Below are 16,039 nucleotides of genomic sequence, written 5' to 3'. Positions count from 1 at the left end.
CTATTGGTATAATATAACAAAGAGTACGGGATTTTACGTGCCCTCTTGTAAAGTGTCTTAAAAAAAACATTTGTTATGAATTGGTTCTATACAAATAAAAACTGATAATATTTTTTTGTCTTGACTCCAATTTTGACCTTTTTTTTGTTGATGAACTTACAGTGATTGTTGTTGTTGTGTTCTGTTTGTTGCCTATATTTTGTAATGTATCGTTATCTGTTGTTGTTTGTCAGTACTATGTTGTTTACAAACTCAGAATTCTATGGAAGCCCATTTCCGCCAGTTAAACAAATAAAAATGAAAATAATAAAGTCAAATTATGAGATAATAAAGTCAGATTCATTATTTCGATTATTTATTTATCTATCTCATAATTTCATTTTTATTTTTTTAACTGGCGGAAATGGGCTTCCATAGAATTCTGAGGGGGGGAAAAAGTCAGAATTAAAACAATTTTAAGTGGCCCTAATCCTCTTCCGTACTTGTGTAGTTTGCTGCGTGTTAGAGCGAGAGAGAGAGAGGGGGGGTTAGAGGGAGAGAGAGAGAGAGAGAGGGGGGGGGGGTTAGAGGGAGAGAGAGAGAGAGAGAGGGGGTTAGAGGGAGAGAGAGAGAGAGAGAGAGAGAGAGGGGGGGTTAGAGGGAGAGAGAGAGAGAGAGAGGGGGGGGTTAGAGGGAGAGAGAGAGAGAGAGGGGGGTTAGAGGGAGAGAGAGAGAGAGGGAGGGGAGAGAGAGAAAGAGAGAGAGAGAGAGAGAGAGAGGGTTAGAGGGAGAGAGAGAGAGAGGGAGGGGAGAGAGAGAAAGAGAGAGGGAGAGAGAGAGAAAGAGAAAGGGAGAGAGAGGGAGACAGAGAGAGAGGGAGGGGGAGAGAGAGAAAGAGAGAGGGAGAGAGAGGGAGAGAGAGAGAGCACCAATCAGCACAAACGCACTCACCGCTCACAGGATCAGGAACAGGACGGTGTGAGGTGTGTGTAAGGTGTAAGGAGTTATCCTGAAATTACACTCGGAGACTAAGGTAAGCTAATGGAAAATTTATCCCCAAAATATCGAAGATGAACCCTATCGAATTTAATGTTTTGTTTTTAGTGTCTGAATAGCCTGCAAGCTAAGCTACACTTGAATATCAAACTCGGCGACGCGCGGAATGTATAATGTTAAAAAAACATTTAAGACACATTTGTTTACATTTTCCATTTACACTAAGCCTAAATAAGTAAAGAATGTAAAGAAACTCGTCAGAGTTTCGTCCTTCCGTCAACGTTTTGTTTGGTTTATGACTGAAGCCTCTTTAGTTTCGTTTTCCTGCTCTTGTCAAGTTAGGTTTCGTTTCTCCCTCACAGCGTCACCAGAGCGCCAGTCATGGCTGAAGTGGACGAGAATCAGTTTTCTCTGATGAGTCTGGAGGAAGAGCTGACCTGCAGTATCTGTCTGAGCCCCTTTGACTGTCCGGTGACCATTCCCTGTGGACACAACTTCTGCCAGGACTGCCTGCTCACCACCTGGAAGAACTCCTACAGCTGTCCTCAGTGTCGGACCGTCTTCGCTACTAAACCAGAGTTGAAGAAGAACACCGTCCTCAGCACTGTTGTGAACACCTTCAACTCGAGGTCCAACAAAGGCAAGGCCATCCAGGACATAGAGGAGAGCAAAGAAAAGGAGAAAGAGGATGTCATACTCTGTGATACATGTATGGAGGCAGAAGCGTCCCAGACCTGCCTGACCTGCATGGTCTCTTATTGTGAGGAGCACCTGCGACCTCACCGAGAAAACCCAAACTTTCGCCTCCACCAGCTGAGCCAGCCGGTTCGTGACCTGCTAAGTCGCATCTGTCCGGACCACCACAAGCTGATGGATCTTTTCTGCAGCACACATGGCTGTCCAATCTGCAGCCATTGCCTGCAACAGACCCACAAAGGCTGCCCCTTCATTTCACCTGAGGAGCAGAGGAACCTGAAAGAGGTGTTTATCAGTACCTGAGTAGTCTTAAAGCAAAGTTAAATATGTCTTTTTAATGTAAGAATTAACAGTTGGTTAAGTTGATAATTGCTTACTTTTTAAATGTATTGCCCTCAATGTAATCCATGTGGACTTTTGGTCCCTGGTTGTCTTAGTAGAAAATTATAAATTAAATATTTTGCATGAAGACATGGTTAATGCAAAGTTTCAAAGAAGATGGAAGTTTTTTTTAAGCAGATCATGTAGAGGTGGTGATTAATAAGTAAAGCATTATCACCTAGTTCTTTTTAAACGTAAACCCCACCTCTGAGGCTGTATTACGATCATTATTATCATCGATCATATGTTCTATTCACTGCTCTCGGCAGACATCCATGAACTGTGTATCTGTGTGAGTTCACTGAATGTATTATATCCCTCTGTTTGTAGTCTGACCTGAGAGGCAACTTGTCGGTGCTGGATGGGAAGATTACAAAGAATGAGAATGTTTTGTCTCTAATGACAGACATGCAGCTGAAGCTAAAGGTAACTGTTCAAATGAGCAGAAATTGCTAATTAAGTTTTTGTAGATGGTCTGTCTTATATTTGTATCCACCTGCCTTACTACCTACTGATCTATAAATGCATCCCATGTGTGTTCTCCTTTAGGATTCAGCTACCAACAGGAGGAAAGCTCTGGTGGCTGACTATCAGCAGATGCGGGATATGTTGGTCAGAGAGGAGCAGGATGCTCTGTTTGCGGTGGACCAAGAGCTGGAGAGCGGGCAGACCAAAGTTAGTGTTTGGAAGAAGAAGTTCGCTGACAACATCGATAGTTTGAGCAAGGCTAAAGTAGACATCCACAGTCTGCTGAGTCAGTCCCAAAGTCTGGCCTTCCTACAGGTGAGACCTCTTTGTTCATCAAGTTTTACAGTTCAATGTCGGGGAAACAAAATCTGCTCAGTTGTTTCGTAAAATGCATTTTTAATAAGACAGGTTTTTTTAAACAGAGTTAGCAAGACTATCTCATTTGATGCTCTGCACTGGTATGCAATTACTGTATGGTAACGACCCTGTGACACCAAATTCTTGTTATTACTGAGTCCAACAAGTCCATAGATACAAATAATGCATTACACATATTCATCAGTACATGATACAGAAACACAGGATATCCAGATGTTGTTGCAGCAGGTTCATTTGGATGCATGCTTTGCTTTAACCCTCACTCTGCAATTTGTCTTTTCTTTCTCAAGTCACTATTTTTACACCTCTAGTGTGCACGTGTGACAGCTGTGACTGGAGGCATCATGTTTTCCAGTTGTCTGTTCAGCCCATTTTTGTGAATCAGATGTCTTAGGAATTCTTTGTGGGGAATTTGATTGAACACCCTGTTGTTCACGTAGTGGAATGCATTCTGAGTTTAAACACAGATGAAAAATGCTGCTGTTAAGGTCAAATCTTTAATGCTCTGTGAAGATAGAGGTAGGTAGAGATAGAGGTTTATTATGTGCCTCCTGCATCATTGTTTGTGGCCTCCCCTGTTTATGCAGGCCCACTGTTTTGTTCTTTTGCTTTGAAGGGTAATTTATTCTTTCAAATATTTTCAAATGAGAAATAGTCCCTCTGCCTGACTTAAGTCACACTGTCATTATGTGGTAAACACTGATGAATGGAAACTGCAACATGGATATTTGGTGGAAGTATTAAGCTGTGGGCCGTGATTCCAGTTTCCTCTTATACACCCTGCAGTCGAAAAAGGTCAAACCTAGTTCCACAATTTCTTTCAAAACAACAAAATAACATTATGTTTCTTTCCCCAGTCTTCATTTGACATGCCCAAATCTGCAAACATTGAACCTCACATCCCTAAAATCAACCTGGACTCCAAGAAGGTGACAGCATCTCAGGCCTTTGCTGCTGCCCTGAAGAAGCATCTGACTGACATCCTCAAACAGCCGATCGAGACCCGGCAACTGACACCACAACCAGGTGACTGACTGTACAGAGAGTGGGAGAATTCATTTCCACAGATGTTTCATGAAAGTATTTTAAAGAGTGTGTCTAATTTTGTTTGCAGAACTAAACATTGCTACTGTTGGATCTGGTGAGTTCATGACTAATCAAACCAAATCTAACCCAATGATGACCCTGTTGATTCTGTTCTCTGTAGTGACGGGCTAACTTTGAATTAAGAGTTTAAAAAAAATGATTTGCTTGTATCTCTGATCTTCAAGGACAACTTTGGATCAATAAGTAGATCAGGTTTTCGCTCTACTTTTTCCACATGTGGTAGTCAATGATAGCACTAGATGTGTTTCCACAAAGGGAACTTTCCACTCAAACAAGGCACCTTAAAATGGAACTGATTATGTCATTGTTGTTTGTTTAAAAAAGTCCTGTGTAGCAATTAAACAATCAGGAAATCATTTTATTTAAACCACTGTCAACAGCAGCAGAACTTGAGTTTCCTCCATGTTTGCTGTTGTTAAATCTTTGCACAAACAAACGAGGGACCCCCTTGTACCTGCTATGTTTTAATTCAGTTTGTGTAGTTGTGATGATAAATCAATTGTAAACAAGGATGTAACTATTTCATACAATATATGTGTACTATTCACTTTTTTAACTATGGCGGAAAAGCAGACAACGACTGGAGGAAGAAATCTTTCTCCTAAAAACTGGTGCCTGGGTACTTTGAGTGGAAACTTGACAATAATAGCTTTCTGTCATCAGTGTGTGTGTGTGTGTGTGTGTGTGTGTGTGTGTGTGTGTGTGTGTGTGTGTGTGTGTGTGTGTGTGTGTGTGTGTGTGTGTGTGTGTGTGTGTGTGTGTAAGTGGGGGAAATAGAGGACAATCATAGTCTACATGAATCCTGTTCTTCTACCATTTACAGATAAAAAAGAAGTTCCTGCTTCAGGACCTGCAAGTTCTGGATCTCAGTCAGAATCTGGTATGCTCCTCTATGAATCTTTTACTTCAGCAGCAAAAGAAAGAAAGAAATCCATGTAGATAAAATATCTGCCTTTAAGTGTATCCTAAACAAAACAGGATGTCAGCCTGTGTTATGTTAAACTTCCTTAATGCATGAATAGGGTAATATGAGCACATGTGCTCGGAGAGGTTGAAACTTAAAGGCTTTATATATATATATATATGTGATTTTTTGATCCAGCAGATGTCGCCCTTGAGCACCAGCATGAAACCAAAACAACTCGTGCTGCATTGTTGTGTTAGCATGCTAATGCTAGCGATCTTTATTATGCTGGTATCTTCACACTGCATGTAAATTGACCTGAAATGAGCGTGATCTAGAAACACAGTTAAGCAGTGAGTACAGTATGTTATTCTTCTTTTCTCTAGTCCCTCAATTAAACAACTTTTATACACAAGGGGAGGAGTCAGCCGGCCATCCCAACGATGTAAACAAAGTGAAGATAGGACTCTGAAAACTCTGAAAACATCACAGACAGTGGGACTCGGGTGTTACACCCATTGTAGACAGTCATGACTCACAGAGTTATTTTCAGAGGATATACTTGATTTCTATATCATTTAAGTGAGAAAAATTACATATAAAGACTTTAATTGAACACAAATGACAAGCCAAATGTCCCATCATATTTTTTAACTGTCAGATTCTCAGAAGCAGAAGAGAAAGCCCAGGTCTCACAGTCCAGGTCGCCCACCTATTCTGCCATTCTTCCAGCCAGTTCCTTCTTATCAGTACAGAGGCGTGAATCCTCTTCAATTTGGTCACGGTAGGTAAACAAGTACAGGCTGGTAAGATGTAGACGTACCAGTATCAAGCTTGTTACATGGTCCTGAGATCCTTCTTGGGAGTCCATAAATTAACACCAGTCCTCGCTGTGACTGGAGATATGGGATGGGAGCCTCCAAACATCAGACATAACTGTGAAATGCTTCGGCTTTGGAATAGACTTAGACTCACTAAAAAGATTTTTATTTGGGATACCTGCCATTGTCACCCATGGGCAAAGGAGATAAAAACTGTATTCCATAAGAATAATATGTCCTTTATCTTTCTAAATAAGTTAACTTGTGATTTTCAGGAGATAAAAAAATAATATGTTTCTAATGTACAAAGAGAAATTGTCTGTGGATATTTGGTGCAAACCAAAACTAAGAACGTATTGTCTCATAAAGGATTGCTACAGTGTAGAAGCCTATGCTAAATTTAATTTAACCAAAAGACCCCTAGATCCCTCTGCGCTCAGCTACGTTCAGGAACATTGCCTTTAGCTTTAGAGACCGGCAGGTTTAATTCCAGAGGAAGATCGAGTTTGTTTGTTGTGTGAGTTAAGAAAAACTGAAAACGAGATTCACTTTTTGTTTTACTGCACGATGTATGCTGACATCAGGGATGTTCTTTTTAAAAGAATGTCTTCAATTTATGTTGATTTCTTTTGGCTAGACGATTATGAAAAACTTGAGTTGTGTTTTAAAAAAGGAACCTTTGTTATAGCAGATTTTGTTTGTAAAGCCTGGGAAAAAAGAGCGAACACGCTGTTTAAGACTGAACTGTGACAGGAGCCGGCAACTTTGTAATCTTATGATTTTTAAATGTAAACCACTGCAACTGAATTCTTTGGTGTCTTATAAGCCCATGAGGGTCGGGCACTTTGTGTGCGTGACACGAAAATAAATTAATCAAATCAAATGAGTTGATGACATCCTTTATATGTGTAGGGAAAAACATACAAGGAGATTTCACAATGTCCAATATAATATTGTGATGCATTTACTTTTGCCATTTAAGATCCCCAATGGTTTATGGGGGCTCCCAGACTCCCCAGGCCCCACAGCCCAGGATCTCAACCAAAAGAGGGCCCAAAGAAGCGACCTCAAAGTAAGAAAATGTGCATTTGTTTATAGACTGTTTAAAAAAACGAAGCGAGCACGTGTATCCGGTTTAACTGGTTTATTAACTGGCTGGATTACATTATTGCCTGCACTCAACAAACTTTCTTAGGTTGTATACTTCCCATGAACCTTTGGGACATAAACAACACCCAAGTTACGCAATCAGGCTGAGGTTTACTCAGTCAGAGGTTACGTTGCATTAAGATTCAACAGACATAAAACCTGGTAACATGTTCTGGGACAGTAATGTGCAATAAAGATAAATATGATTGTAAAAGCATCTCAGTAAGTTTTTTTTTCCATTATTTACAATGGCTGCAACTAGCAACAGCTGCTTTTGACCTGTTATTATATTGTTTTGTTCGTCACTGTGGTATAGGATGGGAAGTCAGTATCAGGTGTTTTAAAAAGTCAGGTTTTGAACATCTTTCATTTATCATAATGAGAGAAGACTCCCGCATAATGTCTTGTGGTCTGGATGCCTTTTGGAAACTGGAATGTTCACTTCATGCATGTTTTTCTCAAATGTCTTTCACATAACACAGCTTCTTCTTTTTGCTGCAATCACAAAACAGACTTGTCATCTCGTTTTCTTTAGAAAATAAAAAAGGTAACCAGTCTACAGAAGACAAAATGGGGAAAAAAAATCTAGCCCATTCAACAGAAAACCTGTTGGACTTTTCTGGGAAAGACCAACATGGCGGATTGACTCCTGTAGCCGAGTCCACACAGAAACCAGGTAGACATCATCTATTATGAATTAAAAGAGTTCTTTAAAGATGTAGCACTTCAGAACTGTCAAACTCACATTAAATTGAGGCAGAATGAAGTGTCATGTACACTTATCGCAATACATGCACTACTACTCTGAACTATTAATACACTTGCATGAGTACAATTGGTTGAGTTATAATCATTTTAAAAGCTTTTATTTGCTAATCATGAGTCTGATCTTTATTTTTTTTGTCTTCTGCTGTAGGAACTGTGGACATTCCCCCTAACCTAACATCTTCTGAAAAAAGAAGTGATCTTCTGAAATGTAAGTGTTGTAGTGTCGCTGGTATGTTTCCCTCATATTGTCTCAGTAACAATGATTGTAAGAAGAATGGCATTTTTTTTCTCTCCCTACCAGATGGCACCATTCTCACTTTGGATCCAAAGACAGCTCACAAACGCATCGTACTGAGTGAGGGCTTGACTGTAGCTTCGGTGTCAGATGAACACGCAGACTACCCTGACTGCCCTGAACGCTTCTCTGTCTGCTCCCAGGTGCTCACCTCAAAAGGTTTCTCTAGAGGTCGCCACTATTGGGAAGTCCGACTGAGCAGCAACAATTTTGTTGGCATCGGCTTGGCTTACAGCAGTGTTGACCGCAAAGGTCCCACCAGTCGACTGGGCCGCAACGCCCAATCCTGGTGTGTGGAGTGGTTTAACGTCAAGCTGTCGGCTTGGTTTAACAGCAGTGAGACTGTGCTGGAAAATCCCAATTCAAAGCGTGTGGGTGTGCTGTTGGATTGTGACAATGGCACTGCTACGTTCTATAACGTGGCAGACAGGGCTTATCCCTTCCACTCCTTTGTCTTCCCCTTTGCTGAAGCTGTTTATCCAGCTTTCTGGATTTTTTCCAGTGGCTCTTCCGTAACCTTGTGCAAGCTGCAGTTGTAGTAGTATGCACATACTGTAACACTTCAATCAGTAGCCAGTACTTCCGTCTATGAAATGGCCCTACCTTTATTTGGTAATAGGCGTCAATATGACACCTATAATTATTTTGAAACAAAACTTGTGGACAGCAAAGGGTTTGAGCTCACTTCTTTTCCCATCTATCCCAACTTCCTGCTCTGACCCCCGTTAATATGATCCCTAATGAATGCTGTGCTGGCCTATGGAGCTGTCTAAACATATCAGAATGCCTGGTTGTTTAAGGCAGATGTTGTAGTGCTAAAACTTCCCGTGAGAGATGGAAAAAAAAACATTAGTTTTCACAATGTCAACAATTATTTCCATCTGTAAAGCAAGCACAAGCAGAAGCGTCCTCCGTCCCTCACTGAGGTTTAAATTTCTTTAGTCTTTATCCAGATCGTCATGCAGGAGACTCTTAAGAGGCGGTGCTCACATTTGTGGATGCACACGCACAATCTCCAGTTGATCTTCAACCCTGTTTATCACACTCGTCGAACACTAGCATTGTTCAGTCTTGCTCGGACAGATGTTGAAGTTCCTCTTCATGTTTTTGTGCATTGCTGCGTGTTCTCCTTGTTTTTTTTATTTGCAAACTATTTCAACAGTAAATGTATTGAAAGCCTCTTAAGGCCTCTGTTTGAGACCTATGTTTATTCATCAAAGCATGCAGATACTCCAGGCTCCTAAAGAGGACTGGGCCTGAAATTAGGACGGGCTTTTATTTTAAGTTTCATGGTAAATGGGATATTCAGGCCCACACATGCACAGCCAGCCGTTTCCCCCTGTCATTATTAATAGGAATACAAGGCTAGAGTGATGGTTATATTTGGAGGGCCAGACTTGCAGGTCTGATACAGAAAAAAATAAATCAAGGGTAGGCCCATTTATTTTTAGAAATCTTATTCACTATATAACAGTAGTCTATAAGTCAAGTGAAACCATGAGGAAACCATGAGGGTAGCTACCTTTTTGCAGGCTGTAATAGGAGTGTCTAAGGCAGTATAAAATAATGGCTCACTTCCCAGGCTAGTGTCCGACCTGCTGTCCTACATACACTCCCCTTGCAGAATTTTTGATCGGACCTTAAAAAAAAGAGCTGATGGGCGCTATGGTGAATAATGCTTCTAAATCCTGCATGTGAGGTCTGTGTGGCTGTAGGTTTTTTTATTTTTAAGTTTCCAACTTCTAATAGCAGTGCAGCCTCTGTGTTTCAAATGAAATCTTTTTTTTTCTATACTATTGTGACTAGGCTTGCAAATAATGAACTTTGCATACACAGTATGCATGCAGTTTGGATGCACTATTTATAACAGTGCGTCTTGAGTTTCAAAATGAAACAGGATGTAGTATAACACCCTGGTATTTTTGGCAGATTGCATGTAACATACATGTATTGAGGCATGCTGAGTTTTTTTTTTTTTTTTCCTGAGATACTAAATGTTATCCAACTCAACCGAAAGCATGTGGTGTGTTAAGCTAATTCAACCAGCCCTGTTGAAATGGTTTATTCTTTACAAGACGTTTAGCTTGACGGAGATTTGTCTAAGTCGTATCTTAGATCTTTTCAGCAGTGTACTCTATGGAACAACATATTGAAGCTTCTCATCTTCATCATGAAAAGTGAATATATTGTGTGAATCATCCAGCCTTACATAGTCACTGCCTCAACTCTTTGATGAGAAAACGAGTCATATAGACTCTGTTCTTATCACGTTATGATTAGGGATATTCCTAGTCTGAATGTTATTTCCCTGTAAATTGATGGGAATTTAAATTCAAAACAGTCGACTAGTCTTGAGGCATAAAAACAGTCAGAAAACAGTCAGAATGGAGCACAGCTAATTTAACACATTCCCATAAATGTCAAAGTCATATTGTGTGTAGCCTATTTAATTGCTATTTCAAACAGTTCTTCACATTCTCCAAATTCACGGCTATTTTATACTACGTTGAAATATGTGGCACTTTGGAGCGTTTTACTACCCTGCGGGTTAACAATGTAGAATTGGTTTGCAGAGTGTGGCTGATGTTGGCAGTGCCAGCACTATCTGTCATTTGGTCCTCCTTGCAGGTTTTCACCCATGTACCTGTGCTGAATGTGGTTTCTCATTACTCTGGTTGAGTGGTGATGTGTAACCTGTCCTGCCCATTACAACATGCCATGCAATCCTCCACAGTGCCGTCATCCGAGCAGGCCGAGTAGGTCCATTACCCGGCCACCGCCCTTGCTTTGTGTTGTTTGGCCACGTTACAACTTAGACACAACATTAAACCAGCATAGTGGTTCTACATTAATGAAAATAATCATTCGTTTTACCAACTAATAATTCTGGTGCGAACTACCGAAGATGATGACGTTTATTTTTTTTTCGACTAATCGCATCCCCATCCTTTGTTGTGATTGTCTTGTCTCTTTTTATTGAGGTCAGTAGGAAAGGCATGACATGCAACAAGGGTCCTTGGCCAGATTTTAGCCCTGTGATGTCATGCTTGAAAGATAGTGTTTCCCATAGAAGAAGAATGTTATTTCATTTTATATCTATGGTTGGAAACTTACAAGCCATCAAAATGCTCTGTTGGCTTATCAATAAGGAAATGGTAACGTGTAGTCACAGTTTCACAAAGTGATACAAAGGACTACAGAAGTTGTTTGTCAAAGTACAACAATGCAGGTACGACAAACTGCTGAGGTATAAATCAGTAGATATCTGTCATCACAACATGTCTCTCTTTGTTCTTTATGACAAAGGTGTAACCTCACTGCATTTAAGGGGTTCAGGGGACGCTGTTGGTAGGATTGACTTAACGAATACGCCTTTAAAGCTTCGGAGATGATATCTGCTATAACATGTAAATCAGCTTACTGTTGGTAAAGAAAAAGAATCGGGGGTTTTCTGGGTCCAACTTTTATTTCTGTTTCGTACCAATGCTTAAAAGGTCCAACACTGTCAAGTGTGAACCAACCGTGTTAAATCTGCCGTTTTCTCTGTTTGCTGTTGCTTATTGGGGGTGTTGGGGTTTTGGGCGTTGGGTTGTGTGAGCTATTCCATTGGATCATAAGTGACCCAAGTTGTAATATTGTGTTGACAGTGGTTAGCTCCTAAAATATTGATGATACATGCAACATTAGATGTTGTTTTGCATTAGTGGTGGTGTGGCTCATTGTTCTTTGCGTCATTTATTGTGAATGGTCTTAAGTTGATTGATAAAGTTTGTTCCCCTTATGTACATGATTATCCTCAAATGTTAAGGATTATTGCTTTGACATGTATGTTCATTCTACATCAGATTGATTTACAAGTTCAGCTGTTATTAATAAAGGATCTTTTTTCTCCATCATATATTATTGTTTTCATTCCTTCTTTAAAGAGCAGCTAAACATGTTTGTTTTTCTTCTGCTGTTTTAACTACAGAGGACAACAACGATATAAACCGCCTTTTGTGTCTCATTCAGATGTTCATTTAATTTTCTCATTCAATGTTTGAGTAAAAAAAAGTGTTATTTAATACTTCAGAATCGGTTTTATTGCCAAGTACATTTACACATACAAGGAATTTGACTTGGTGTATCGGTGCTAAACAATTAACAAGGAAATAAAGCAGAACTAGCAACAACTTAAATAATACAGAATAAGAAGATATTACAATATACAAAATAGAATTTAAAAATGTAAAATATAAAAACTAATTAAAATGTACAAAAGGTGTAATGTAGGACCTGTGCAGTGGACAAAGAGAAACAATCTTACAGTGTATGTAACCTACTCACAGAGTGCATGTAAAGAAAATAATTTAAAAGTCCAGTGGATGGTAATGTAACGCATAAAGAACAGTTTCAGCATTCACGTGTGGTTATCACAGATTTGGTTATCCAAATACATGTCTTTCCTGACTTATGTTAAATAGACTTGAGCTTGTATAGCACTCTAGTCTTCTGACTACTCACAGTGCTTTCACACCGCAGGTCACACCTACCCGTTAATTAAAGTTTGGAAATACTTTGGCCAGTACTTAATTATTTTCTGCTGATGGTGTCAAGCTACATATCATCATGTGTACATGATAGGAGAAAGCTACACATTCATATCACATTCATTCAAAAACACATGTAGCTGTCGTTCTTCTCCCAGCCCTCTACAATGTGTGAGCCTACATGTTTTCTCACATACAGCATACTCCACAATGTATATTTTCTTTAGTCATACTATAGGTAAAATATATTGTTTTTTTAACAGTTATATGACTGGAGGGTGCCACAGTCATGGTAAATGGACTTGAGATAGTGCTTCTCTAGTCTTCTGACTACATAAGCGCTTTTACACTGCAGGTCACACCTACACATTCACACCCTGCTGGTAGAGACTGCTGAGTAAAGTGACCATCAGAAGTAACTAGTCCTATTTGTACACATTCATACGCCGCCGATGAAACAGCGGGAGCAACTTGGGGTGAAGTGTCTTGTCCAAGGACACATTGGACGTGGCTGAAGGAGCTGGGGATCGAACCCCTGACCTTCCAGTTGAGAGATCCACAGGCACCCATCATGGAGAGATTCACATGTATTAGGTACAGCAGGATATATCTGAAAGAGTTTTCAATAATGTCTGTGTGGGTTCTCAGTAATTCAGTTCATGGTAAATTGAAGCTTCAACCAACTCCCATTTCCTTTGATCGAGCTTTGTTTGTTTTTGATAAGAGGCCTAATGCGTAAATATCAGGGTCAGCAAACAGTAGTGTGACAATTGATAGCCAGGCCTTATGGTTACAGTCATGCTACCTGTTGAAATTCATGTTTTCTGTTTGTTGTATTTTAACTCTGCACGAGACTCTTTACACTGTGTTAAACTGTGTGCCTGCTGGGTTGCTTAATTATGATTTGACTCGCCTGAATGAGCTACAGTAACTGTGTTATGGGTTGTGTTTGGACCACAGGAGAACAGATAGCATATTAAAACTTTAATATTCACTTTGCAGGTACAGGAGAAATAAGTTATGTTATAAGTTAAGTTATATGGAGGGATAAAGCAGAAAGCTGCATTTGTCCACAGGATGCACACAGTAAACAATGTAGAAACACTGGAATTCAGAGCCACACGAAAACACACAAGTTATAATAAAAAACTCACTCCGGATTGTCGCAGCAGGCAACCACAAGCGGGCAAGGGGAGAGGAAGACCCTGAAGACGGCTGAAGTGATTTCCAGGGATAACAACAAGGCAGTCAGGTGGGAGGCAGGCAGGTTTGGCAACAGAGAATACGTTCTAAAGTAAGTGCTGGAACATCTTGGCATGGAAAAGTAAAGAACAGTCTGGCAGTGTCTGGAGCAGAGGCAGGATGAGTGAAAAAGTAACGAGTGACATAAGCCGTTTTCACATATGCACTCGGGAATGATATCTAGAGGAAAGGAGGACTTCTCCGGAGATTCTCCTGACCTAGCCGTTCACATATGCTCCTCACAGCGGGGGACTATCCCTGTCAGAGGGGAGGGGGGGGGCGGGGGATTTCCTGAGCTAAGGAAAGGAAGAGAAGGAAGAGATGTTAATAAACAACACAGAAGTAGAGTCTGCTACACGACGCTATAATGACAATATCAATCTTTATATCAATGATATGTGTAATCCAAATGGAATGACAACATTCACAAAAGAGAGGAGAACAACATACTGACGAACAGAAAACAGAATGCAGACGTTTAATTGCAGTTGCATCAAATGGATTTTGTCATGACTGAACAAGCTGTGAACTCGGAGCTAGTCTGCTGAAACGTGTAGAAAGACATAAAGTCGGGGAGGAGCAGGGAAACATTTCTGTCGAGGGAACAAAATGAACAATTAGGTCATATATTCATATCATTGCTCCCTCTGGATGATGTTGCTTAGAGATAATTGCCATGTGACTGTTTTAAAAGGGGTGCACATAAACATGCCGATAATCATAAGGCACATTATGTAACAGTTTTGTTCCCCTGCCTTCACTATGTCACTCATCCCTCTGCTCCAGACACTGCCAGGCTGTTCTTTACTTTTCCATGCCAAGATGTTCCAGCACTTACTTTAGAACTGATTTAGATTTATGTCTTCCTCTCCCCTTGCCCGCTTGTGGTTGCCTGCTACGACAACCCCGGAGTGAGTTTTTTATTATAACTTGTGTGTTTTCGTGTGGCTCTGAATTCCAGTGTTTCTACATTGTTTACTGTGTGCATCCTGTGGACAAATGCAGCTTTCTGCTTTATCCCTCCATATAACTTAACTTATAGCATAACTTATTTCTCCTGTACCTGCAAAGTGAATATTAAAGTTTTAATATGCTATCTGTTCTCCTGTGGTCCAAACACAACCCATAACACAGTTACTGTAGCTCATTCAGGCGAGTCAAATCATAATTAAGCAACCCAGCAGGCACACAGTTTAACACAGTGTAAAGAGTCTCGTGCAGAGTTAAAATACAACAAACAGAAAACATGAATTTCAACAGGTAGCATGACTGTAACCATAAGGCCTGGCTATCAATTGTCACACTACTGTTTGCTGACCCTGATATTTACGCATTAGGCCTCTTATCAAAAACAAACAAAGCTCGATCAAAGGAAATGGGAGTTGGTTGAAGCTTCAATTTACCATGAACTGAATTACTGAGAACCCACACAGACATTATTGAAAACTCTTTCAGATATATCCTGCTGTACCTAATACATGTGAATCTCTCCATGATGGGTGCCTGTGGATCTCTCAACTGGAAGGTCAGGGGTTCGATCCCCAGCTCCTTCAGCCACGTCCAATGTGTCCTTGGTTGCTCCCGCTGTTTCATCGGCGGCGTATGAATGTGTACAAATAGGACTAGTTACTTCTGATGGTCACTTTACTCAGCAGTCTCTACCAGCAGGGTGTGAATGTGTAGGTGTGACCTGCAGTGTAAAAGCGCTTATGTAGTCAGAAGACTAGAGAAGCACTATCTCAAGTCCATTTACCATGACTGTGGCACCCTCCAGTCATATAACTGTTAAAAAAACAATATATTTTACCTATAGTATGACTAAAGAAAATCTACATTGTGGAGTATGCTGTATGTGAGAAAACATGTAGGCTCACACATTGTAGAGGGCTGGGAGAAGAACGACAGCTACATGTGTTTTTGAATGAATGTGATATGAATGTGTAGCTTTCTCCTATCATGTACACATGATGATATGTAGTTATCTGAATTAGCCATTAGGCGTCAGAGCTCTCGTAGGGCAGTCACACGAGCCTCCATCAGCAGTGATTGTCTTGTCCCAATGTACAAGACATCTTTTGGCCAGTCTGCTTTCTCTGCAAAGGGGGCAAAACTTTGGAACTCTCTGCCCACTGGCATAAAACTAGAGAGCAACAGTAATGCTTTTAACAGAGGACTCAAACAATGGCTAAAATCAAAACAACAGTGCTCACATGAATAGCTTCTGACTGGGTTATTGTTTGATCATGCTGCCTTTGCTCTACACTTTATGTCTATCTATTTATTCTCTCCTTATTGTTTTCTCTGTTTTCTCACTTTTCTCTCTATC

General features: G+C 40.4%; 1 protein-coding gene across 4 annotated transcripts; it reads left to right on the top strand.

Moving 5' to 3' along the window:
* Nucleotides 1-818: 818 nt before the first annotated feature.
* Nucleotides 819-11,840, top strand: trim25 (tripartite motif containing 25). Of its 4 annotated transcripts, XM_020654253.2 has the most exons (12): nt 821-1,012; nt 1,338-1,956; nt 2,383-2,478; nt 2,602-2,835; nt 3,756-3,924; nt 4,013-4,039; nt 4,829-4,885; nt 5,571-5,693; nt 6,713-6,802; nt 7,415-7,555; nt 7,796-7,855; nt 7,949-11,840. In XM_020654253.2, exons 2-12 carry the CDS (start codon nt 1,357-1,359, stop codon nt 8,479-8,481), a joined length of 2,130 nt encoding a protein of 709 aa, XP_020509909.1. In that variant the 5' UTR covers nt 821-1,012; nt 1,338-1,356; the 3' UTR covers nt 8,482-11,840. The 4 variants fall into 4 exon arrangements, with proteins under 4 accessions (XP_020509912.1, XP_020509910.1, XP_020509911.1 ...); XM_020654254.2 differs by lacking the exon at nt 4,013-4,039 and having other exon boundaries at nt 820-1,012; XM_020654255.2 differs by lacking the exon at nt 5,571-5,693 and having other exon boundaries at nt 820-1,012.
* Nucleotides 11,841-16,039: the final 4,199 nt, after the last annotated feature.

This window comes from Labrus bergylta, chromosome 1 (assembly GCF_963930695.1).
Source record: "Labrus bergylta chromosome 1, fLabBer1.1, whole genome shotgun sequence".
Taxonomy (NCBI): Eukaryota; Metazoa; Chordata; class Actinopteri; order Labriformes; family Labridae; genus Labrus; species Labrus bergylta.
This window is presented reverse-complemented; position numbering and strand designations above follow the sequence as displayed.

Coding starts and splice junctions, on each gene's coding strand:
- trim25 (XM_020654253.2), top strand. CDS start 1,357: ATGGCTGAAGTGGACGAGAATCAGTTTTCTCTGATGAGTCTGGAGGAA. Junction 4,886..5,570: donor TGGATCTCAGTCAGAATCTG/GTATGCTCCTCT, acceptor TTTAACTGTCAG/ATTCTCAGAAGCAGAAGAGA. Junction 5,694..6,712: donor TCCTCTTCAATTTGGTCACG/GTAGGTAAACAA, acceptor TTGCCATTTAAG/ATCCCCAATGGTTTATGGGG.